At 41.9% G+C, this 26812-nt stretch overlaps 1 protein-coding gene across 2 annotated transcripts in view; it reads right to left on the bottom strand.

Annotated features, from left to right (window-relative positions):
• MMP16 (matrix metallopeptidase 16) overlaps positions 1–26540 on the bottom strand; it is a 262877-nt gene extending 236337 nt beyond the window's left edge. For both annotated transcript variants that reach the window (XM_006112976.5, XM_075920430.2), the window contains exon 1: positions 26005–26540. In XM_006112976.5, the coding sequence (XP_006113038.1) occupies positions 26005–26136 (132 nt within the window). In that variant the 5' untranslated portion in view covers positions 26137–26540. The remainder of the gene's footprint in view (positions 1–26004) is intronic.
• Positions 26541–26812: the final 272 nt, after the last annotated feature.

Below are 26812 nucleotides of genomic sequence, written 5' to 3'. Positions count from 1 at the left end.
ACATTCAGGGTATGTCTACACTGCAACAATATTTTGAAATAATTAGTGCTATTTAGGGTTGCCAGATACCTTCACAAAAAATTCAAAACGTGGCAGGGGAAAAAAATTGGTTGAGTAAAAAAAAAAAAGTCGCTGCAACTTTAAATTCCCCCGCTTCCTGCTCCCCCGCCAGTCGTAGCAGGGGAAAAATGTCCTCACCTGCCTTCCGTCCAAGAAAAACAGAAAATACCAGACATTTTACGTGTCGGGTATTTTCTGGGGGTTTTTTACCTGAGAGAAGATGCAATTACTGGACTGTCCGGGAAAAAACCAGACACATGGAAACCCTAGTGCTACTCCGAAATAACTTAGTCCGGGTCTACACAGCAAGCAGTTAGTTTGAAATAGTGTCAAAATACTGTCAAGCTGGAGGACTTCTTACTCCAACTTCTGTAACGCTTATTGTACGAGGAGCAAGGGAAGCTGGAGGAAGAGTGCTCTATTTTGAAATAAGTTCTGTGTAGACACTCCTTATTTTGAAATAATCTATTTAGAAATAAGATACACAATTGACGTAGCTCAATTTGCGTAGCTTATTTCGAGTTAAGCCCTGCCGTGTAGATGCACCCTTAGAGTTAGGGTTCTTCCTCTGTCCTTTCCTTGCTAAATTGTGCCTAAAGCTAATATGGCAGTATGAATTTCCTTGATTTGATCATACTTGGCACATTTGCAACAGCTATTACTAATGTTGTTGAATAACTTTACATAAGTGGCACCTGCAGCATGGGGCTGAAATTTTCCAAAACTGATTTTTGTTCGTGAAAGTTTAAGGTTTCCTTCAGAAGGAGGACTGCGGGGAAAAAAACTTTCAACACTAGGGGGAACAACATTGTAATGTTTCTTTAAACAATGTTTATGTTGTACTGTAACGTGAAAGGAAGACAGGATGAAGAATGGCCTGGCTTGGATATATATGTTTCCTTCCTTCAAAAACTATACTTTGAACATGTATAGCGTGCAGCACTGCCAATCAAAAATGGTTCAAAAATCATGAGACTGATTTATAAATCATGAGGTGTTTTTAGAAATAATTCATTTGGGTGTTATTTATATATGCAGGTTACAATTTTAGGCTATTCTCCACAACCATGAGAACCATTACTTTCTTTTAATGATACATGGGATTCTCAAGTAATAACTTGCATCCAGCAGCTGGGGCTTTAAGAAAACACGATTACGGGACTCTCAATAAAATTACAAGTTGATAACTTTTTATCCTTTTTAACAATAGCAGTGAAATATTTAACAACAATCCTCCAAGGTTCTGTAGAGTTAAGTTCCCCTGTGTGCATATGCATGAATAAGCCAGCTGAAGCATGATTATCATACAGTTCTTAAAGGCAGAGACTGCTCTGGCACAATGATGCCCTAATCTCATTTGGGGTCCCTGAGCACTACTGTCATACAAATAATAGATATAATTCAAAATGATTTAACATAATAGCCAGCATTAAGTTTCAAAGGACATCTGTCACTGTTTCAGAGCAACTGCTCTTGTATTTCCCCTTCTTGGTCCACCAAGGGTATCAAGTGATGAATCTTTAAAGTTATGTCTATACTGAAGCTTGTGAACAGCTACACATGAATCTTGTAATCTGTAACTGTGCTATGTAAGGCTGTGTCTAGACTACATGCCTCTGTCGTCAGAGGCATGTAGATTAGACACATAGGCAAAGTCAAATGAAGCCGCGATTTAAATGATCGCAGCTTCATTTAAATTTACATGGCTGCCGCGCTGAGCCGACAAACAGCTGATCAGCTGTTTGTCCGCTCAGCGCGCTAGTCTGGACGCTCCCCTGCCGACATCAAAGCCCTTTGTCGGCAGCCCCGTTATTCCTCGTGGGATGAGGTTTATCGGGGCTGCCGACAAAGGGCTTTGATGTCGGCAGGGGAGCGTCCAGACTAGCGCGCTGAGCGGACAAACAACTGATCAGCTGTTTGTCGGCTAAGCGCGGCAGCCATGTAAATTTAAATGAAGCCGCGATCATTTAAATCGCGGCTTCATTTGACTTTGCCAAAACAACAAATCTATATGGCTCCTTCGATGGAGCCATGTAGTTTAGACATACCCTTATAGCTTGTTTAGCCATACCCATGCTTTCTGTGTTCAAAGAAGTGTGTTAAAAAAAGTAATATGGCAGTGGTGGTGTAAGTGGCATAATGTACACAGGACAGACGAGTACATATTTAGGATTTCACACTGGTTCACACCTGAGCAGCTAGCCTTTCTCACTTCTCGCACTGCTGTGACCACAGTTTTGTTTTTAGTGCAATGGATCTGATCAAGTTAGTGCAAATCTGTCTCCCCAAACTGCAGTTTATCCGCCAGCTCCAGTGTAGACATATCCTTTGGGTATGTCTACACTGCAAGTCAGACCTCAGTTTGTACTCAGGCTCAGGCCTACTCTCCCTTCCATCTGCAGACAAATCAAGATAATTCAAGACACAGACACAGAATTCCAGGACCTCGCAGGGGTTAAGGTTTCAAGCCTGAGTCAAGCCAGGACTCTAGGTTCAAGCCCTATTGCTTTTCAGTATAAACACAGCCCCCTAGACTCATATGCTCAGGCAACCACTCCAGTCCATGGGCCAACTTTGTTATCTGGACAGTCAAGTTTTCCCACATGCACCATGAACAAAGGGCCACATTTTGAGAGGACACTAGGAAGTGTGAGATATGGTTGGATGGACATGGGCCCACATAATAAAGCATAGATATGGGAGGCTCAGATTAGGAGCCAGGGTTCAACAATTCCTAACATGGTCTTACAAATGAGAATAGCTGCTAAAGCCCTTGATTAATGAACCCAAATCAGCTCATCTCAGTTCTGCTAAAGTGGGGATTATATTGCAGTGTAGACATGCACCCAAAAGGGGTCTCATCTTGAAAACTGTATTTCACATCTGTAGTCTCATTGAGCCCCACGCTTAATCACATGCTAGATTTGGTTTAACCTGAGAAAATTAAATCAGAGTTTAGGACTAATCATGTGTCAGGCTTTAAAAACAATAAGATATTTTAAAAATTATATTCTTTGGGTTATTTTTATTAGCCCTTAGGTGTTTCTGAGCATTTCAGATGCACACAGTTTTCATTGTCAGGCTCTTCTCTGCAGCCATAAGATCTAAAACGGGAAGGGAGCAGTTTAAGGAAAGCTGAAATTATCACTAAATCACAAGATTCCAGGACATGGAGATTTAAGAAAAACATCACATCATGCGACTCAATAAAATTACAATAGATGGCAACACAGAGTTTGAAGTTGCATTGTGAAAGGACGGAAATGACCAGAGGTGTAATGGAATAACAGCAAAATAAAGACACTTGATTCTACTACATTAATTACTCATGTTAAGCAGAGTATTGTGTTACCCTAACTTAAATTGGATAGAAACTTGCCATCCAAGCAGTCCCAATGACAGCAGCAGAACTGTTCAGCATGAGTAAGGTCATTGCAATGTGACCAACTGCGAAATCGAAAAATTGGCTCAAGAGTCTGTTTAAAACTAAATGATCTTGATGAAGCCCAATATTTAAAATAATGGGGGGAAAAACTAATTTTGTAATTTGTAAAGAATTAAAAGGAGATATATCTGCTTCAAGAGTAACTGAAATTATACAAATGCTCCCAAAGTTTCTCCTGACATTAAACAGACATTATTAACTTTAAAAACATATATCAAACAAACCATTTTCTTTAATTGATACTAATAGCATACTAGGGTATTTTTTAATTGAGTGTAGTTTTCATTATGATGTTTGTTTGCCTCTTACATTTCTCTTGATTTGAATAATTATAAATTCAGTCTCTTTCACTTTTGTTTATAGTCAGATTAGTTTTCAGAATCTCAATGCTGAATTGCTTGTGTTGCAAATGTATTCCCAACACCTGAGATTTTATTGTGACTCTTGAAATATTTGTTGTTTTTCTGAAGGCTCCAGATTTGGGGAGGATTCCATGAAAACTCAGCTTTCATTTTTTAAAAAGAGTTTATTCCTCCTTGGTTGTAGAGAAATCCTGTAATATATAGGCTAAAATAATAAGAAAACAAAATGTTCCAAATACATATTTTTCTTTCATTATTTGAGAGGAAAAAATCTCATATTTTTCTGGGACCCGACTCATGATCGTTGGATAGCTGGGAGTGGCCATACCAAGCTTTGTTGTTTTTAAATGACTCTTCATTGGAAGGTATTTTTAATGGTTACTGGAAACATTTCTATTAGTCTCAGATTTTGTAAAAACATGTGTTTTTACAAAGTCTAAAATTTTGGATATAATTTGCATTGACAGTGTCTCTTTCAAAAACATTTCTGCACATAGGGAAAAATATTCTCATATCTATTACAAACACATTTAAGCAATTAATCTGTGAAGGACAATGACTAACTATACCTGACTGCTGAGACCTAAAGCAACTTCTCTTTAGAGTCAAGAAACAAAGAATAAATTGTTCACAAAGGTGATAAAATGCTGTTTTCCACATGCAATGAGCCTGTCAATGCAAAACAAGAGGAACAAACTAAATACCACTAAAGGACCTTTTCTGCAAGAAAATATTTCAGTAGTGTTACTGTCTCTAGCGAAACACCAAGGCTAAGTCTACACTATCGCCTCTTGCACAAAAACATATGCAAATCAGGTGAAGCATGGAATATTGCCGTGCCTCATTTGCATAATTAATGAGGCTCTTTTTTTGCACAAGAGGCTTTTGCGCAAAAAAACCCTCTTGTGCAAGAGCTGTTCTTCCACATATTTTTCAGGAAGAACGGCTCTTGTGCAAGAGAGGGGTTTTGCACAAAAACAGCCATCTACACGGCTCCTTTTTGCGCAAAAGTCTCTTGTGCAAAAACAGAGCCTAGTTAATTATGCAAATGAGGTGCAGCGATATTCCATGCTTCACCTCACTTGCATATTTCTTGTGCATAGCCCAAGTTATTTAGTAACAATAACTTATTTTGAAACAGCGCGTCTACCCTACAACAAAGCCTCAAAATTAGTCTAAGGCTGGCTTTCCTACTGTACACATGCTATCTCGATTTAGAACCCCAGGAGGCACTGGGAAGGAAGAACTTAGAATATCCCTGGCGAGGGGGTATTTCGAAATAGCAGCAGTGGAGCATCTACACACGCCTTATTTCGAAATAACTATTTCAGAATAGGCGTTATTCCTCGTAGAATGAGGCTTACAGATTTTGGAATAAACCATCCGTTACTTTGAAATAATTTCAAAATAATGGAATGGCTGTGTAGACGCTCACATTGTTATTTCAAAATAATGCTAGTTATCTCAAAATAACTGTGCCATGTAGACACACCCTAAGTAAAGTGTATAAAGAAAAATAGAACAAATACACCGTCAGTGTTCTTTTCAGATGCTGGATTTTGGGCTACTGCATGATCTCCTATTCTCCTTATTTTAATGTGGTTGCGTTTAATGTTCTGATTCTGTAGTCCCAAAGCAAGTTTTCCAACTGACATCAGCGAAACCACACACGCAGGAGTACTGGCACCCTTTTTCTTACAAAAAAAGCACTGCTCATAAGTAAGGCCATCAAATTATTTAAAACCATCACAAACAATGGCCAGTTTAAAAATAGTCACAATTACAAGTCATTGTAATTGCAGTGTTAAACAATAATAAAATACCAGTTTAAATTTATTATACATTTTTCTAAATTTTCAAATAATATTTATTTCAATTACAACACAATACAAATTATACAGTATTCATTTTATATTATTTTATTACAAATACCTGCACTGTAAAAGATTTAAAAAAAAACTACAGGTTAAAGCATGAAGGGGCATACGAATATTGAGCATATCTGGTACATGAATAGTTTTCAATGCTAGATACAACAGTGCCATGTGAAGAGATGTCCTCACTTTCAGGTCTCATTATAAATAAGAAATGAGCAGTACATGTACATAAACTTGCTTGTCTGAGCGATTGTCTGAAGAAGCAGTAAGACTGAGTGCTTTTGTAGGCTTTAGAGTTTTCCAATTGTTTTTCAGTGCAGTTATGTAAAAAAAAAAAATCTACATTTATAGGTTGTACTTTCCAAAGGGATTGAACTATAGTACCTGCATAAAGTGATACTATTTGTGTATATGTTTACAATGCAAAAATTTTAATAAAATAATTAGGGCTGTCACTTAATACGTGTTAACGCCTACATTCAACACAGAGCACAATTAACGCATTAATTTTTTTAACATGTTACTCGTAGGCACTGCCCCCTTTGAAGCGCCGCTCTGGCATTTCAAAGGGGCAGCCCAATACAGCCCAGAATTGGCTGGGGACTCCAACTGATTCCGGGCTCTCTGCAGCGCTGTACCTTGGAAACACCACTGCAGCGTTTCCAAGGGGCAGCCCAACGTGGAGTCACTGCCCCTTTGAAACACCACAGCGGTGGCATTTCCAAGGGGCAGCGCTGCATGGAGCCAGGGTCAGCTGGGGACTCCAGCTGATCCCGGGCTCCATGAAGTGCTATCCCTTTGAAATGCTGCCGCTGCATTTCAAAGGAGCAGCGCATGTGATTAATTGCGCGATTAATCACGATTAAATTTTTTAATTGCTTGGCAGCCCTAAAAATAATAATATAAAGTGAGCACTCTACATTTTGTATGTGGTGTTGTAATTTAAATCAGTATATTTGAAAATGTAGAGAAATATCTAAAAATACGTAGAATACATTTAAATTGATAGTCAATTATTGTTTAACAGTGCAAGTAATTATGACTTTTTAAAATCTAGTTAATTTAATTTGTATTAATCACTTCAGTTCACTGCAATTAATTGGCAGATTACTTATATGCCACAAAATAATTTAAAATGTAAAAAATATCCTTATGGAGTTACTTGAGCCATGTTAGACCATCATAGACATATACTGCTTTTTTTGTTTTGTTATTTTGTTTGGAACTTTGTGCATTGTTTTGGAAGTTAATGCATTGATTAAAGGCTGTGTTTCTATATAGGCAAAATGTTTTGAATGCTGCAGGGTATTTTGGTTTTATACATTTGCCCTCTCTCCTGGATCTGTTGTTAAATAGTGAATATTTAACCATCTTTAAGTCTTGTAGGTTCTTAGCCAATGATTAAAATGTGATTTTCCTTTGTATCTTCTTGGGGATTGTCTACCAGGCAACAGACATATAACTTGCTTATTTTTCTCAAATACTTTTTCTAATTAGTTAATGTTTTTTGAAATGCTTAACAGTCCATTCTCTCCCCCTCTGGGGGAATGGGTAGATATTGAGGATTTCAGGTGTTGGCTAGTGGGGCTTTAAAGGCATCCACCTAACAAGACCCCAAAGTTCTATCATCTGTTTTGACACAGATATCCTTTGTGACTTTGGGCAAGTCACTTAAGACAAAATCCTGCTGCCACTGCAGTCATTAGCAAAAGTCTCTTTGACTTCAATAGGAGAACCACTGTCTGGTTTATTTGATGCAGGTAACCAGCATCACACTAGGGATGTTAAACAAATAACTGGTAAGCATACCAGTTAACTGGCCCTTGCTGCTCAACTCCTGTGGCAGCCAGCCACATTGGGCTGCAGCATCCCCAGCCACGAAGGGGCCAACAGGCAGGTGGCAGGATCCGTGGCAAGCTCAGCGGTGGGACCTCTCGGCCACAGCTGGACTCCATGATGACAGCAGGCCAAACGGCAGGCCCTAAGTTAACCAGTTAAGCAGTAATGTTTAACCGGTTAACTGTTTTGACATCCCTACATCAGACACCCTTGTTCTGAAGGGGACATGATGGTAGTGCTTTGTACATGGGCACGAGAGTGTGCCCTGTAGTGAATGAGAGGAACTGGAGAATGTTTTGGGAAAGGAGAGGCCAATACAGGAAGGATGAGCTCCACTTCAACCAAAATTGAATTAGACTAATGGCCTGTAAAATTAAAAAGACTGTAGAGGAATTTTTAAACTAAGGGCTGAGGGTGCAGATGAGCACATGGGTTGGCAAGAGACATTCCTAAGAAATGAATTTATTACAGAGGAAATTATATATGTTAGTAAAGAGGGTAAGGGGGAAAAGATGGTAAAGTAAAGATAGGAATTAAGGGTGGGACCTTCCTGGATCAGCACCCTCAGCACCCTGAGCAGTCCTGAATGACAGAGTTTGCTGGAATGAGGGCAGGTCAAGGCTTCCCTCCTAGCTGTTGGCCCTGTTCCCTGTGGTAGCCGTGCCGCCCATAGCCCTACTGAGGCTGTGTTTCCCATCTGGGCCGGGGCTACACTCCTGAGCACACTGAACCCAGTTGGAGCTGCACTTTCACTGCCAGCCTAGGCTGCATTCCTGGGCACCAGCCCTGCTGCCTCTAGCCCAAGTGAGGATACGCTCCCCACTATACCGGCCTGGCTGGGGTTGGGCTGGCCCCAACACTTCCAGCTGGGAAGGCCTGCGCTGCCCGCTGTGCCAGTGGCTGTGGTCCTGGGTGGGGCTGTGTCCCTTGTCGTCAGCTCCAGCTGGCCCTGCATCCCCCAGCACACCAGACTTCACTCCCCACCACACTGGCCCAGCCTATTAACCTAGCCAGTCTAGGCTCTCTGGTCCAGCAATATCCACGTTCCCTATGGACCACAGATATTGCCGGATTAGAAAATCCCATATTTTAGAGGTTCAACCTGTGGTGAAAAAGTATTGGCAATCAAAAATATCAACACCCTGTTAAAGATAACACATGAAGGCAAGCAACTGAACACTGACAAAATGTACAAATGCCTATTTTATGTCACTTCAGGAAGAGATGAAAAGATAACATTTCTAGATACCATAAATGACTTTGTCTTGGAGCAGCTAGTCCTGCGACTCACAAAAGGAGAGACAATTCCTGATCAAGTCTATGACTACACTTTCCAGTTTTAGTGCAAAAAGTCAGGTTTTTGCACAAAACCCATGCTAGTATCTTCACGGAAATCCACATTTTACGCTGAACCTTTTCATTGGTGTAAAGATAAAACCACCCCAATGAGACTCTTTTTGTGCTGCTGCTTTTGCACTGCTGTGCCAGTGAAGTTGCTTTTGCCAGTCTAATTGCCCTTTCCTTTTAGCACTTTTCAATCACCCAAAAAACTATCGGTGAAAAAGCTCTAGAAATATAGATAGAGCCTTACACATAAGATGCACACGAGTTCTGGCCCAAAAACTGTACCATTGACTAACAGTGACCATAAAGTAATAAAATATAACATGTTTCTACAGAGGAAAATACCAAATAAACCCACCACAAAATAATTTAACTTCAAACGGGAATTAAACAAAAATGAGGATGCTAATTAAATACAAATTAAAAGGATCAATCATAAGGATGAAATGCCCTCAAATCATATAGAGTCTATTTTAAAAAACCATAACAGAAGCACAAATTAAAATGTATACCACAAATAAAATAATTCAGCATAGCTAAACAACAGAATAAAAGAGACTTAGAGGCAAAGGACATCCTTTAAAAATAGGAAGTCAAATCAGAGTGAAGAAAATAGAAAGATACATAAACTCTGGCAACTCAAGTGTAAAAGTATAGTTAGGCAGGCAGGCCGGCCAAGAAAGAATTTGAAGAGCAATTAACTAAGGATACAAAAACTAAATAGCAAAGCAATTTTTAAGTACATCAGAAGTATGAAGCTTGCCAAACAGTCAATGAGGCCAGTGGATTATCAAGATTCTAAAGGAGCAATCAAGCAAGAGACGGTCATTACAGAGAAACTAAATTAATTCTTTGCATTGGATTCTTTGCATTCTTTCACTGCAGAGGCTATAGGGAGATTACCACAACCAAACCATTTCTTTAGGTGACAAATCTGAGGAAAGTTCAGGTGTCAATATTGGAGGATTTTGAAACAGTTAAATTAAGCAGTAATAAGCCACCAGGGACTGATGGTAGTCACCTAAGCGTTCTGAAGAAACTCAAACATGAAATTGTAGAACGGGGTGGCCAACCCGTTAGAGATGAAGAGCCAAAATAGCAGTGGATAAAGTGCAAAGAGCCACGTACCAGGGGAAAGATGTTGAGCAAAAAAAAAAAAAAAAAAACAGCACCGTCCCAGGGCATACCGTCACAAAAAAAAGGAAAGGGGTGAGAGGGGCAAAGCTCTGGGAGGGAATTTGGGTGCAGGAGGAAGTAGAGAAGAGGATGCTGGCTCAGAGAGAGGTTGGGGAATGTTGCAGGTCCTGAGCAAGCCACAGGCTTGTAGCTGTGAGGGTGCAGGAGTTTGCGCTGGAGTGCATGAGGGGCTCAGGGCAGGGAGGCTAGGAGTATGATGGGCTCAGGACACAGATTTGCAGTGTGTGGATGGTGCAGGAGTGTTGTGGCAGAAGACTGAGGATGTGGGTCTGCAAGAGTTTGGGGATGTGAGAGGCTCAGGACAGGGGGTTCCAGTGTATGACAGGCTCAGGTTTGGGAACCGGGGGGTGTAGGAGTATTATGATGCTGTTGACCAGGCTTCATTTTTAAATAAAATATGTCAAACACAACATATTTCAGCATTGTCTTTATTTATGAGAGAGGCAGGGAGCCTGTTTTGAGTCAGGGGTCACTGACCCACAGAAAAGTCAGTCGGGGCCACACAAGTGAGATGTAAAAAACAACCCCTCCAAAAAACCCCAAGCCTCACTAGTGGTCCCAACTGTGCTGGTGGACGCAGAGGACAGAGTGCTGGGGCAAGCTGCTGGTGGGTCCTGGGGCAGATGGAAGGGTGCTGGGGCAGGTGGCAGGTGACAGGTTGCTGGTGGGGGGAGGAAGTCTAGCCAGGGGGAGGGGACAGGGTCAGCTCGGCCGGTACCAGGGGATCCTGGGTCAAAGGAAGCGTGCAGGCTGCTCTTCCCCTCCCCTAAACAGCTCTTCCTCTGCTCCCCACGACAGTCGCGTGCTTCCTGAGAAGTTGGAGCTGGCATGCAGTACCGGGATTCCTACTCTTCCCCTCCCCCACACTCTAACCCAATCCTCATCCCCTTCCCTCCCCCAGAGCCAGGCTCCCCCACCACTCTAACCCAATCCCCCTCCTCCCTCAACCTAATGCCTGGATCCCAGATCTGCCGCTGCTACCACCATGTGCGTCTCCCTCAAGGCACTGGGGCGCGTATGCTAAGCGGCTGGCTTTGAGGAGCATGTGCTGGCTGGGATGCCATGCGTACTCCCTGCCCCCTCCCTTCCCCCAGTGCCAGGCAGCTCCCCCCACACTGCACTAACCCAATCCTCCCCTTCAACCTTATGCCTGGGTTCCGGAGCCAGACCACATGCGTCTCCCTCCAGACACTGGGGCGCATATGCTGCACGGCCGGCTTTGAGGAGCATGTGCTGGCTGGGACACCATGCGCCCTCCCTTCCAACCCAATCCCCTTTCCTTGCCCTTCCCCAGAGTCAGGCACCCCCCGACTCTAACCCAATTCCCCACTCCCCCCCAATCCAGGCACCCACCGCTCTACTCCAAACTCTCTCCCCTCCCTTCTCCCCCGAGTCAAGGACCCCCTGTTCTAACCCGGAACTGGAGCCGCCGCTGCTGTCACCACTGCTGCCACCACTACCACCATGCACCTCTCCCTGCAGGCATGGGGCACATGCACTCAGTGGCTGGCCTTTAGCATGCGCTGGCTGGGCCTCCGAGCACAGAGTGCCAGCCATGAGCACGCTCTGGCTGGGACGCCAAACACAAGAAGCAGGGATAGGAAGGACATGAGCACGAGCAGAGTGGCAGCCGTGAGCACTCACTGGAATGCGGCTCAGAGTGGCCTGGCCATGAGCAACCTTGTGCGCAGTGGCCAGCTTGACGATAATTTTTTAATAAAAAAATGTAATTGGGAGCCGCAATTTTTTCATCAAAGAGCCGCATGCGGCTTGCGAGCCACGGGTTGGTAACTGCTGTTGTAGAACTACTAACTGTGCTAGACAACCTATCACTTAAATCAGCTCTGTACCAAATGACTGAAAGATAGCTACTGTGATGCTCCAGAGATGATCCTGAGAATTGAAAACTGGCAAGCCTAACTTCTGAACAAAGTAAACTGGTGGAAACTATAGTGAAGAATATAATAATCAAGACACATATACAAACATGGTAGGATGGGAAAGACTCATTGCTTTTGTAAAAGAAAGTCATGTCTTACCAAACCATTACAGTTGTTTGACAGGGACAACAAGGATTTGGACAAAGGTGATTCAGTTGATAGAGTGTGGTAGGACTTTTAGAAAGCAATACACCAGGCTCGCCAAAGGCTTTACGCAACAAAAGGAGTCATGGCATAAGAGGAAAGGACCTCTCATAGATCAGTAGCAGGTTAAACAGTAGGAAACAAAGAGTATGAATAAATGGTCAGTTTTATAAATACACACCATATAATTTGCAAGCATCTCACCCTTATGATTGTTTCTTTTAATTTCTATTTAATTAGCATCCACATTTGAGAGGTAAATAGTGGGGTCTCTTAAAGATCTACACCTGGCACGCGCTGTTTAGCATAATCATAAATGAACTGGAGAAGATGGTAAGCAGAGAAATAGCAAAATTTGAAAACAATACAAAATTACTCAGGCCAGGTCTAGTCTAGATCCGAAGGTCAGCTTAAAGTATGCAACTCCTGCTATGTAAATAACAAAGTTGGAGTCAACATACCTTAAGCCGAACTTGGCGCTGTCTTCATAGTGGGAGGTCAACAGGAGCATTGACTCAGTGGCCTTTAGGCCACTCAATCCAGAGAGGGAGTTCAAGGGGCTTCCAAGGGCCTCTCACTGCCCTCACCAGCAGTCAAACTAGGCACCCCTCAACAACATCCTATTAACATTTATTTTATTTAATAAACAATGGTTCATAATCATGTTACATCATCCTCATCAGGTGAAACCTTTTTCAGAGTACACAGTGGCACAAATCTATACCTGCAACGTCACTTTCATTTAAAGACAAGACTTCAAATTAGGTGCAAGATTGCAGGGATCCTTTGTTATCTCACACCCAGTTCTATGTTTCACTCTAACAAGTCAGGGGAACCTCCCAAATCACTGATCAGCACATTGAGTCTATATTCTTATATAGTAGTTGCCAGCACCTTGGACTGCAGAACAGACAGCACTTTGAAACTAAGCTTGCCTTGCCTCACCAGCATCAGCTTCAGACAGTTGTTGCCAAAGGCAATAGGAATGGACTAGTGAAAAAGACTTTTGGAGTTTGTCTACACTACAGAGAAGATCGAAGCTTCTGCTGTTGATTTTCCAGAGTTCGAATTAGTGGTCTAGTTAAGACAGGTAATTCAAAGTGAGAGGAGCACTCTGGTCAATGCCAGTAATCCTGCTTTCATGAGGAGTAAGGGAATTCGAAGGGAGAGTGTTCTTTCTTCAACTTCCTGCAGTGTAGACAGTGCCAAAAGTCAAGTTAAGGTACTTCAACTTCAGCTTCACAATTAATGTAGCTGAAGTTGCGTATCTTAACTCGACTTTGTCCTGTAGCATTGACATACCCTTGGAGTGGGATGGGTTTCTAGAGTACATTTACTAGTGTTTCGTCAAGCCTACTTTTGAAACCCCTATCACGGGAGATACTGAAATCCTGACTGAACAACACATTAGCAAACTACAATACGAAACAATCCTGCACTGGCAGAAATATGACCTGACTAGCGGGAGTTACCCAGCATTACTCGGGAAAGTGGAGGAACAAAATTCAGAAAAACAGTAGTCCATTATTGTTTTTTGAATGGTAGAAAAGTTGCACTGAGTTCTATAGGGATTAAAATATATTTAAAAAAGTATAAAACAACTAATTTTACATGTTGTCATCAAAAACATTATTATAAACTTTGTTTTGTTTCATTGTTCTTAACAAATATGTACAAAATTTTTCCACTTCCAACTCTTGAACACGCAGCATAGAGTTGTCCATGTGAAAAGCAAGATGTCTCCAAATCAATTCTAACTACTTTAAGTGGCTGTCCTTGCACTTTGTCAATATACATTGTTGAAATATAAGTTGACAGTTGATATAACTGAGGTGAAGAGCCTGAGGGGAGGGAGGGAGAAGGGAGCTGCGTGCCTGCCGTCGGCGCCCAAGCCCGCCCTCCACTTCCTTGTCCCTCCGCTGGTCTTAGTGAGTGACTGGCCCTGCCGCTTCCCCCGGAAAACTGTTTTTCCCCACACTGCCAAGCTCCGTGCAGCCCTGGGGAGAGGCGTCAGTCTCTCATCTCTTCTCTCCCACAGTACCTTAAAACCTTCTCCTGGACAAAAGGCTATCCCATGCAAAGTTTGGTTGTGGTAGCTCTTATAGTGTCCAAGTTATTAGTGCACAAACATACAAACATTCTCCTTTATATATTAGATAAGTTGTTTCTATCACTGTTATGACTCTATGATTTAATAACAGTTGATTTTCATGGCTGCAGGCAGGGATCTATAACAAAACAGACTTTTTAAAAGGCAAAAGAAAAAATGGAAAGAGATGGCAATGGCAGATAAGAAGGAAAACAACAAAGGGAAGAAGAGGACTGGTGTTTACACATAAAGGAATGTGGCCATATGGTTAATGAATTGGACTGGTAATCTGGAGAATTAGGTTCAGTTCCCAAATCTAACATATACCTCCCAGGTGACCATGGCAAGTCTTTAACCTCTCCACACCTCAGTTCTCCATCTGTAAAATAGTAGGCTAAAGTCAGGAAATGCACTTCAAAAAGAAAAACTTTGTCAAAGGTGCCCAGAACACTGAAAGGGCTCTCTTTTATTGTATTTCATGATAATCCAAATAAATAACAGAGGGTGCTTCTAAACAGCAGGGCTTAACTTGAAATAAGCTACACAAATTGAGCTACGTCAATTGCGTCGCTTATTTCAAAATAGCTTATTTCGAGTTTTGGTGCTGTCTACACAGCACTTATTTTGAAATAGAGCACTCTTCTTCCGACTTCCCTTACTCCTCGCACAATGAGGATTACAGGAGTCAGAGTAAGAAGACTACCAGCTTTGACAGTATTTCGACATTATTTCGAAATAACTGCCTGCTCTGTAGACGTGGACTAAATTATTTTGAAATAATGTTGCTGTTTAGACTTACCCTAAACGAATAGGAATGCAATCAGATACAACAGAGATGAGACTCTATAAGAACCCATATTAAAATTAAAATACAGTAAAACTCCGATGGTCCGGCATCTGACAGTTCGGCACTCCTGATGGTCCGGCACCATCAGGAACCCGGAAGTGCTCCGTGCAGCCAGACCCTTGGAGCTGCTCTGGCCCCAGCTCTCCCGATTCAGCCGCTGCTAAAACTGACCAGCGCTGAATCCAGGAAGCAGGGGGCAGAACAGCTGGAGTGCTGCCGGGTACGTCCAGTAGCGCTGCCCCTCGGGGCTGCGGGACCAACCCAGCAGCACCTCAGCTGTCCCGGATTCAGCCGCTGCTGAAATTGACCAGCGGCTGACTCTAGGAAGCCCGAGACAGAGCTGCTCTGCCCCAGCTTCCTAGAATCAGCCGCTGGTCAATTTCAGCAGCAGCTGACTTGGGTACACCTGGGACAGAGCAGCTGGGGTGCTGCTGGGTTGGTCCCCGCAGCGCCGAGGTTTGGCGTTACCAGACCAACCCAGCAGCCCCCCAGCTGCTCTGTCCCAGGTGTCCCGATTCAGCCGCTGCTGAAACTGACCAGGGCTGACTCCAGGAAGCCCGGGGCAGAGCAGCTCTGCCTCTGGCTTTCTGGAGTCAGCCGCTGATAAGTTTCAGCAGCAGCTGACTTGGGGACACCTGGGGCAGAGCAGCTGGGGTGCTGCTGGGTTGGTCCAGTAGCGCCGCTCCTCAGTGCTGTGGGACCAACCCAGCAGCCTTCCAGCTGCTCTGCCCCAGGCGTCCTGATTCAGCCGCTGCTGAAACTGACCAGGGCTGACTCCAGAAAGCCCGGGGCAGAGCAGCTCTGCCTCTGGCTTTCTGGAGTCAGCCGCTGATCAGTATCAGCAGCAGCTGACTTGGGGACACCTGGGGCAGAGCAGCTGGGGTGCTGCTGGGTTGGTCCAGTAGCGCCGAGGAGCGGTGCTGCGGGACCAACCTGTCAGCACCGCAGCTGCTCTGCCCCAGGAGTCCCCAAGAGCAGCTGGGGTGCTGACGGGTTGGTCTCACGGCGCCAAGGGTCGGCGCTACCGGACCAACCCAGCAGCACCCCAGCTGCTCTGCTGCAGGCGCCCCCGATTCAGCCGCTACTGAAACTGACCAGCAGCGGCTGAATCGGGGACTCCTGGGGCAGAGCCGGACTATCAGAAGGGAGGGCTATGAGGGGGTCTGGGGTAGCATCCTCCCACCCCACCCCAGACCCCTCGTAGCCCCCCCTTCTGATAGTCCGGCATATTTGATAATCCGGCACCCCCTGGGTCCTAAAGGTGCCGGATTATCGGAAGTTTACTGTAATATTGTTTTCAATTTTCTTAGAGTGGAATATTTAGGTCTTATCCAAAACCATTAGAGCTAATAGGAGCCTTTTGAGTGATTTCAGTGGGCTTTAGATCAGTCCCATTTTCTGTTTTCATCCTTGGAATAGCCAAAATTGAAATTGAACAGATTTTGCTCAGATGTCCCTATAAAATTCAGCTCTTGGCTGAAACCAAGTATGAAAAGTTTCAGTCCAAACAGGAGACTTATAGATTGTTGTGGATGTGAAATCTGGAGGATGAAAAGCAAGTTCGCATTGAATCTTAGTGCAAGCATTTGTTACAGTTCTAATTTGCAAATTTTTGTGGGTTGGAAGATCCTTGTGGAAACTGTAGTTGTTTTTTTCTGTTCTGCCACTTGCTCTTGAGAAAACTGTATACTTCAAATAAATTATGTTTTGGTATTCTTGATGAGAAGTTTAGAAAGCTTTTAGAATATTTACCTAAAATTAAATATAATTTACATACTTATTATTGTATTATTATTACTATTATTATTGTTCTTTGTTGAAAAAAACTCTTAGCTTTTAATAGCATTTTTCATCTTTAGCTCTCCATGTACTTTAAAAAAGAAGGCAAACAGCAGTGTTCCCACTTTACGCAAGGAGAATCTGAAGCAGGGAAAAAGGTAAACTGACATGACCAAAATTACAGAAAGGAACAGTGAGAATATAAACCAAATCTGCTAACTCCTAGAGCAGAGCGATAGCCCCTGGATGAAATTGCCTCTCCGCTTCCATTTGAAAGCATAAGCAAGATTCAGTGAAAAATTAATAATTATATATATATAATTATATATATATACTAAGCTATAGCAGAATCAGAATACAGCACTTCTTTGTATCAGTCTGAAAACTAAAAAGCAGAACACATTTTTCAGATTATAAAGGAGCAATGAGAAATGGCCCTTTCTGCAGTGATCTGAATCATTTTTGCAGATTTAGCTATTTTAATATTATTACTATTACAGGTGCAGTGGCATGAGCTTGTAATCTCAGCTACTTGGGAAACTGAGGCTGGCGGATTGCTCAGGGATTCCAAACTATGGCATTCTATGCCAATCAGGTGTCTGCTACCACTGACAGCTTCTCCAGAGGGTAGCTGAAAGATTGGCCAAAACCGATGTGCTGTGACCGTCTTTCTCTCTGTGAGGGCTGATGGACCAATCGATCGAGGTGATATCAACTAACTATAATATAATAGTTTTATTGTGTAGACAGAGCATTAATTTTATTTGAAGTTAACCAAGAAATTACATCATGATAGATCTGTGCAACATCCAAACCACTGCTTGTAAATAAACTGCCACAAATTCAGCTTCGGTTTCATGGGGAAGACAGAGGACTACACAGCTTTGCTACTAGCACATCAAGCAACACAATGATAGAGCAGGGAAGGGTAGCATAATAGGATTGTCACCCAAGGAATAAGACACAGCACAAAAGCAAAGACAATTTCTCCCTAGAACATTGTTTGAAAATCCATTGATGACTATCAGAGAAGGGGGAGTTCCCTTCCATAAAAGGGATGTTTACTTCTCTGTTTCATTACCAATCCATGTTATAAGTACTTGTCATTTTCCCTTTCCCCCTTAACTGCAAACAAAACACATGGACTTATCCTACAGCATGTAGGGTCAGTGTGTGCCATATAAGCACAGCCCTAAAGGAAAGGATGGGGGTGCACCCTCTCAGGGGAAGCTGAGGAAGGGATTGTGGCACACTCTTTACCCAGCTCTGTGGTGCACAGACAGCATGATCTGCAGGCCAATTGGGTGGCAGAGACAGACCCACCTCCTCCCTCTGGCTTTGATGTACCAAACACTCTCTAGAGTACATGGAGGAAACAGCCCTGTGCTCCTGCCAGTATGCAAGAACTGACAAGTGCAGAGGGAAGAGAGATACTTTACCCTACCCTTCCTTCCCCACTTGCAAATCCCTCACAATGGCCAGTAGGAAGGTGGCCCATAAAGAACCAGAAAACCACTCAAAATAATCTTCCTCCACATTACAAAAAGCATATGCTTAATTTATCTGATATCATGCACCATAATGAACACTTCCATTGCTTTCGACTGAATCTGCTACAGAAAATAATGTGACTCATTGTTTTAGCCAATCTTCCACTGTAGTAATAATACAAGATATTCGCTTCTTTTCATCTCAGGATTTTAAGGCATTTTTCAAATACAGGACCTAAACCTGCAATACATAAAATCTGAGACCTGATCCTGCAAGGTTTCTGATTGCCTCTATTGTAAGGCTCAATGCCTTATAATCAATCAGATCCTTTCCAAATCAGACCATTAAACCTATCTGTGGAATCAATGGAAGATTTGGGTCTGCAAAAAATACCAGATCAATTCCATTAGTTAATTATGTTGTATAACATCCTAAGACGTATGAAAGAATTACTTCACCCATGACTAAAAGGCAGTTCACTTCTCAAGTGGAATACAGTAACTATTGCAGGAAAACCGTACCAGTATCCAGTTTCAATTAACAGGTAAAATTATAGAACTACATGTTTCTATTTCTATAAATTGTCAATATTAATTCTTCCCAGAAATTTGTTACAATGTAATTGTCTTTACTGTATAGTAAAATGGCTTATCATGAATTATCATCAACAGAAGAATGAATGAATAGCTGCCACGTGACTAATAAATAAAGGTTCCAAATAGCACGGCCTCTCCTTAAAAGATAAAACTGTGAACATAATTACTTTTAAAATCAATTTCTGCAGCAAGCAAAACCATGTTTGAAACTCCAACTCTTCTTTGTACACACTGAAACCAAATCTGTCATCTGACATATCAGAGATAGCAAACCAAACATACTCCACCTGCCCCCTCACATTATGGTGAGTGGCAGGGAGTGGAGATGGAAAATGGGACAGGCAATAAACTGTAATCCAATATGGAGGGGTGAGGAGCATTCATGCTTAAACAAGAATATTAAAAAGATATGTTATATTAAGTATCTTCAAACAACATTAAGAATAAGTAGTCTTCTAGGATTTTAACACCATAAAACAATCATGAATTAAGTAAATGAAGAAGAAAGACTTTAAAACTGAGAGAACAGATACAGGTTAAAATGTTTTGAAATCTATATAATTCACTATTTTATCTTTATAAACTCTTACAACTGAGCCTGCTAAGTGCATAAGCAGAGTTAAGGTGCCTAGAGCAAATACTGACCTTTTTAGATGGATTCAAATAAAATTGACAAAGAGGCATAAATCTTAAACCACTTAAAGAAAATAGTATACCCACTCTGAGAAAACAACAAATTACAATGTATTAATCTCACCATATTTTACTGTAGGATGGCCTCCTAAGTGATGGAAGCTGGATTTTAGGCAATAAAATCAATATTTCTTTTATAAAGTTCTTATGAAATAAATAGTTTAATACACTGCAGTTTGCTATGTTTATCTTGCTGTGTTCACAACATACTTTGTTTAACCAAACCTTTTCTTTCATAAAACTGAGAGCTACTAACTGATTTGTTGTTCAAATACTAGAGAACTGATCATTTGTAACAGCAGATGGGATTCATTTTAATTCTAAACAATTCCCTCCCATTAAAACCATATAAGCCCTAAAGAACTAATATATGAGTTGGACTGTGTAAATTATTTGGGATAGGGACCCCTTTGCTTTGTGTTTGCATATTGCCTGACACAATGGGGATCGATCCAGGACTGGAGCCCCTGTGCACTCCTGTAATACCAATAAAAATAACAACATTCCCCTCCAGTAGTATGTTACTCTGTTAGTATTCTTAAATACAGCAATGATGTTTTGAATTATAGCAGGCAATGCAATAATCCAAGCAATAATCTCCACTCATATTTCATAGTCACATTGAAAGGAAAGCCAATTCACTGCATAATACCATCTGCCTTTTATGATGGAAGAGTGTGAAAAGCCTTCCATTAGCTACCAGAGCCATGACTTTCTGATTAACCTCAATGTATACCAATACTGCTGCACAATGCTAAATGTATTAATGTATGCATTCATCAGAAGCCTTTATACATCAATTTCTTTGTACCTGTTTTTTTTCTAATTAACCACTAACTATACTACATTATATCTACATTCTCTACTGAGTAATATACCTCATCCAGCTAGCTACACCCACCATTATTGTTAAGAAATGGTTTATCGGCATCCTTTTATAAATATACTCACAACTTCAGTGGATATTTTGTGCGAGTAAGAGGTGCGTACCTGGGCCCTTAAAATGCTTGAATGTAATGTATAATGCTTGTACATAAAAATAATACGAAGGACCTATCAAGTTCCTTTCCGTAAACATGGAAGCGTATGATGTCATGAACACCCTGAACTGCTTTTTCCATGTAATTTCCGGGCTTGCTCCATAACAAGCTCTCAGTATGATACTGCATAGCACTTGCATTCTAATTAAGTATTCTATTTGAAAAGCATATAAAGGTGAATAGGCATGTTTTCTTCCCATTTTTTTCTTCCCTTACAATTACAAGCTGAAGAGTTAAAATAATGAGTTTTTAAAATTTCGAAGGAGACAACACGGAGAGATGAAAAGGTCATGTATTAAAATTCAGCAGGAATTGGACACTAATTGTAAAGTTAGTTAAGAATGAAAACAAAGAGGCTCTCAGTTGCTTGTTACCATGAAAAAATGTTACTAACTAGACTGTATTTCTATGAACTTCTGATTCTACTGTGTCTTGTACCATGATAAGCATTTTAACTGTCACACTTATTTAAAAGGAGGGAAGAGAGAAAGAAGGTTGTATTGTTTTAAGGTATTGTTCATGTTAAATAGGACTCACTTTAAAATCCCCTTAGGGAGCCAAGCATATATATTTAGCAACAGAGGACAGAAAATATAGCATAACAGTCTGCTTTAGAAAAGAGATGATGAACCACACTTTTCCTTCTAGTATTTCCAACAACACTGATGCAGCTTGCGAGACTAGACATGATCCTGCAAACACTTCTTCACCTAGTCCTCCTTACTCACATAGATGCAATAACTTGGATGGGGATATTCATATGAGTAGGAGTAGGCAGAATGAGAGAATTGGGAAAGGAATGTGCTGTATAGATCCTTCTCTTTTGATCTAGGTAGTTTGTTTCAATGGGTTTTGATTCCCACACCCCATCTATTAAAAAGATGAAACTGTTCTTAATGCAATATAAACAAAAATAATTACAGAAATTCTTCAACTGTTGAAAAATGTCAGCTTTAGGAAAATTGTTATCAACATTACAAGTTTAAGGAACACATTCTACCCTTTAATCTTTGTAACTATCTATGAGTGTTAAGAGTTCTGCTTGCAGATTTTTAACTGGGATATTGCCAACAATCACTAGAAGTGTTTAGTATCTAATAATGCAAGAAAGAGTATACATAACGAAGACCCAGTGGGAATAAAACTGTTTCCCTGAGAATTCTATTACCCTATATATTGTTTCAAAGGGGAAAATCCAGTTGGGCTATTACAGGAATTTTAGATAGAAAGATATGTCAAAATTTGTAGGATAAAATCTTAATTTTAAATATTTTGTTAATAAGACTAAACTAAAAATTTAGGGAACACTGAAAACCTTTGGTGCATAATCACTCACACAAGTAGACCTCAGATTTTGATGGCAGTACTTATATGAGTAATATGGAATTAACAATCTGGACCTTAATCCTAAACTTTGATCCAAGGTGACACCTTAGAAAATGATCTCCAAAACTCCACAGATGATCAGAAAACTCTGAAAGCTAAAATTCCCTACACTAGCCTTACATAAACAGTAGATGTCAAATATTGTTACTCAAATGCGTTCATGAATTCTTTGGGGAAAAAAGTGGATTTCCAGCCCTCCATTATCTAAATCCACTGCTAAATGTGTATTGACATCAGAAAGAGGGGGTGTGAGAGCAATAATATGATTAACATAATAAATAAATTACATTTTCATTTCTCGCTCTGATCTACACCATACTCAGCTACATCTACATATTAAAACAATATGTACCATATGAAAGTCATCAGTGACATTCATGTTTCAGAAATTACACTTCAGCTGTCGCTGAAAGCAGGACCTTCACCCACTTCCATCTGGATGTTTAGCAAGAACAAGCTTTACAAACAACCCAGTAAATTTAAAATGAATGGTCATACCAATAATAAACTTCCTCTTTTTGTCTTAGAAGACAATATCTACATTTAACCACTTTGAACATCATTAGCATCTCTTGAGATGTGTTCTAGCTCAGTCTTACAAACTCAAGTTGGAAAACAAGAAACCCATCATTTCTATACAAATATTATTCACCACCTAAAAATGTTAGACTATACGAATCAGAAATACAATACCAAATAGAATGATCCATGTGTTCCAATGCTCAGTAGCTATCATCAGCATTTTCTCCAAAATTTACTATAATCAGAGAGTATAAAAATTAAAAAATTCTAAATTCACAAGAAAACCCAATTACTATAAAAATAATCACATCACAATCTGTTTTCCAAATATATGTGTTCAGTGGCACTGAATTCAATCAAACTGGCACTAGATCTTTAAGGCAACCTAATTTCTTTGTGTATTTTAATGGATCTTGGAATGAATTTGTCATACTCCATTTTACGGATTTATTATGGAGTGTAAGTAGTTTATGGGTCTGATGCTGACACACAGAATTGTATGGCACAGTGTCACCATATTGTTGCCAAGTCCTTTGCCTCATATTCTCTTCTGCTTTGTGATTGAGGCGTCTCTCAATATTACAACAATAGACAACTGAAAGCTATGAGGAAATGAAATACCTTGGAAGTGGAATATGTTTCGTTTCAGGAGCAAGGGGAGGGTCAGGATATGGGACATCTCTAAGGAAAGAGAGAACTGTTCCCCTCTCTCCAGCTTTTCCTTCCTTGTGGTACTGTTCTTCCCCTGCTATTTTTCATATACAAGAAAGAGAGGAAATGAACTGGCTTCCCTTCTTTCCTTGAAAACTTCCCTCATCTTCTAGTTGGCCTTCCCTTAGTGCCCCCACTAGATGACAGCATCCTCTCTCTCCCATCCCACCACAACTCCATCTGCTGCCCATCTCTCCAGCAGAAGCAGAAGTCTACAGAGGGAGAAGGAAGTTCTTCTGAAGCTGAAAAGTCTTTTATATCCCCAGAAGGGGGCCACAATGGAAAGACAGGAAAGGATGCATAGACCTGTCTCCTCTCTTCCTCATTGCTTTATTTTATATCCACCAATGAAAGAATGAAGTTAACAAAGTAGTGACATAGTGGAGGATGTGGTTGAGAAAAGAATCAAACAGTGCATGTCAGCTCAAAAGAATGGGAGAGACATCAGGGGGAAGGAACAGAGTAGCATTGCATGTGAGGAAAAATACTATGGGATATGAAGAAAATTGCTAGGAGTGTTATTATTTATAACGCAGTAACCTCCAACAGCTGCAGTTGGGATCATGGTTCCATTATACTACACATTGTACAGATAGAAAGATATGGTCCCTGTCCCAAAGAATTTACCATCTAATATAAGGGTGGGCAGGGGGGAATATTAAGGGAAGAGATAAGGTATGTGAGTGTTGGAGATATTGGTGGTGAACAAGAGTAACCGGACATGGCAGGGGGAGAGCTCTTGGCCAAAGATACCAGTAGTTTTCCGTGGTTAGGAAATATTAATGATGTCATGGAGAGACCAGGATTGCATGGGGAGAGATACTGATGAAAGGAGGAAGACCAGGAATGTGCACTGGGAGAGAGAGCATGAGAAATTTACACTAGGAGGCTGTGTATGGTGGGGCAAACTCTCATTGATGGAGAGGGAGAGTATTGTACTTGGATCAATGGGGAGATCTTCTGGTAGGGAGAAACCCAGATTATGTGTGTGGGAGGAGTGAACTTGGGTATGAAGAGAGAGACCTGTATTCTGGAAGGGGAGGGAGGGAGATCCTGGAGGAACAGAGCAAGAGGCAAGACTGTTCAGGGGAAACCAGGAGAGAGAGAGAGAGAGAGAGAGAGAAACAGAGAGAGAGAGAGAGAGAGAGAGAGAGAGATATCGGAACATGGACTCTGTCATGGTGAAGGAGAGTGAGGGGATGGGCACACTGATGATGTATCTGGGAAGAGATTTTTTGTGCATGAGACCAGGTGTGTTATAGGAGATCTTGGATGAAACAGAATTGGTATGAGGTACAAATGTGTTTGGGGTTGGGGAGATATGGTACAGGGACAGGAGTGTATCTGAGGGTGATTTCTTCACTGTGGGGAGGTAGCAGTAACACGTGTCAGTGTGTGCCAGCTAGAGGAACAAGAGTTTTTGACAGAAAAAAGGGGGTATATGTGAAAGAGTGAGGAAAAAAAGATGTTGAGGATCATATTTCTGCTAGAAAACAAGAGCTCAGGGAATAATAGTGTGTGGGTGAGAGAGTCTGGAAACAGGAACGAACGGTCTGTATGGTCTGTGTGTGCAGCAGAAAGTTCAGAAAGCTGAACAGACGGGAGGGAGGCAAGTGAGGAGTATGAACAGATAATAAAATGAGCAAGAGAAAAAAGAGAGGAAGGTGAAGGATTAGAGTAGATGGGACAAACGAGAAAAAAGTATAATACAGTACTGAAAAAAGAAACCAACGTGGAAATGATGCACAAAAGGATGCATCAAGATACACCATGAAAAGAAAAAATAAGTGAGGAAAAATAGGCACAAAGGAGACATAGTAACAAATATTTCTAAAGGAAAGCATAATGTAAAAAATTAAAAACTGAGAAAGTGGGATGGATTAGAATAGGGGCTGGAAATGAGGAGGCATACACTGAAATCTCATTATGGCAGAAAAATTCCTAGGGCTAGCCCACCTTGGGAAGCTATTTGGTTTAATTCATTTTGATACATTTAAAAAAAAAATCCCCTTCTTGGTTCTCCCCACCCTCCAACTTTATTGGCACCTAAATAACATTTAATTGGCCATTTCTAGTTACCAGCACTTAGTTATGCTTAAATGAGAAAGAGACCCGTTTTGTGGCTAAATATTTGAGGAGGAAATATATAACACATCAAGTTTCCCTCCCCTCTGCCCCTACGTTAGAACCTCTTTCATTCATTCTTTCTCTTTGTTAAAAAAAAAAACAACAACAAAGACTGCAAGACATCTGAAGTCGAAGGTATCCCTACAGCTGTCTGGGTATTATATACCCTAGTTCCTTGTATTATGCCACTGGTGTGTGTTGAGGGATTCGTTTCTTCCCTAGGCGAGAGGCATATGCCCCCGGCACAATGATGTGGTTTAGCGCTGGGGCTGCCGAGGATAACGGGATTCTCAGGCTAACAGGCATCCGTCAGACAAGGGAAACTCAAACCCGAGAGCTGGCTGCTGCAGGAAAGCAAAGCCAGCGTGCATTTGTGCCCTGCCAGCTCCCGAGACATGGCTGGGGAGCTGTTTTACTGAATCAACCTAAATACTGGGGGAAATAGGCTACTGAAGGAAGAGGAGGAGGAGGCAGGAAACACACAAACACACACACACACCCCAGGCTGATCTTACCTCCACATTGAAATACTGCTCCGCCGTGCACACCGGGGCACATAAAATCCAAAGCAAGGTTTGCAAGAAAAACACCCTGGCCTGATGTACGAAATCCAACCGGCTTCCAGTGCTGAAGGCGAGTAAGATCATACTGAACTGCGCCTCAGTGGATGGAAGAGCCCTCTTCTCCCTCCGCTCTCGTGCCTTCCCCTCGCGCGCGCACACAAGCCCCGGTGTTGGGGAAGAACTCTGCAGGCAGGTTCACCCACAACAGGGGAGGAGGAGGAGGAGAAACTGAGACTTCACTCCACCACACACAGCAGCAGCAGCAGCAGCAGGGTCAGCTCTTACTCATCCTCAGTCCCGTAAGGAGGGAATGTGGCGTCCAAGTACAGCTGCAGCTCCTGCTGGGCTTTTCCCTTTGCACAGCAGCCGCCTCTGTGTCCTCCTCCTCCTCCCCCTCCTGCTCGGAAAGGCCTTTGCTGCCTGGCTGCCTGTGCTCCCCTGCCCTGCCTGTGCTGGTGCCTCTCCTCGCTCTTCTCTCCTCCACTCCAGAATGTTCAGCTGTAATCTACATAACTCCGCCTCCAGAGTCAGCCTGCTCCCAGGCATCTTAAAGGAGACAGTCCTGCAAGGCTATTGTCTGTCTGTGCTGGAAGGGACCTGACCCCCCCTCCACGGCAGGAGCGCTCTCACAAGGGGAGTGGGGTCAGTGAGTTTAACACACACACACGGACACACACACACACACACACACACTGCTTAATCCCTAGTTAGGAGCTCTCCTCCCCAATGAAAATTGAAAAATCTGTAAATTCCGTTAGCT

Source organism: Pelodiscus sinensis, chromosome 2 (assembly GCF_052426305.1).
Source record: "Pelodiscus sinensis isolate ZL-2025 chromosome 2, ASM5242630v1, whole genome shotgun sequence".
NCBI lineage: Eukaryota > Metazoa > Chordata > Testudines > Trionychidae > Pelodiscus > Pelodiscus sinensis.
The sequence above is the reverse complement of the archived record's forward strand: the minus strand, read 5'-3'. Positions and strand labels throughout refer to the sequence as shown.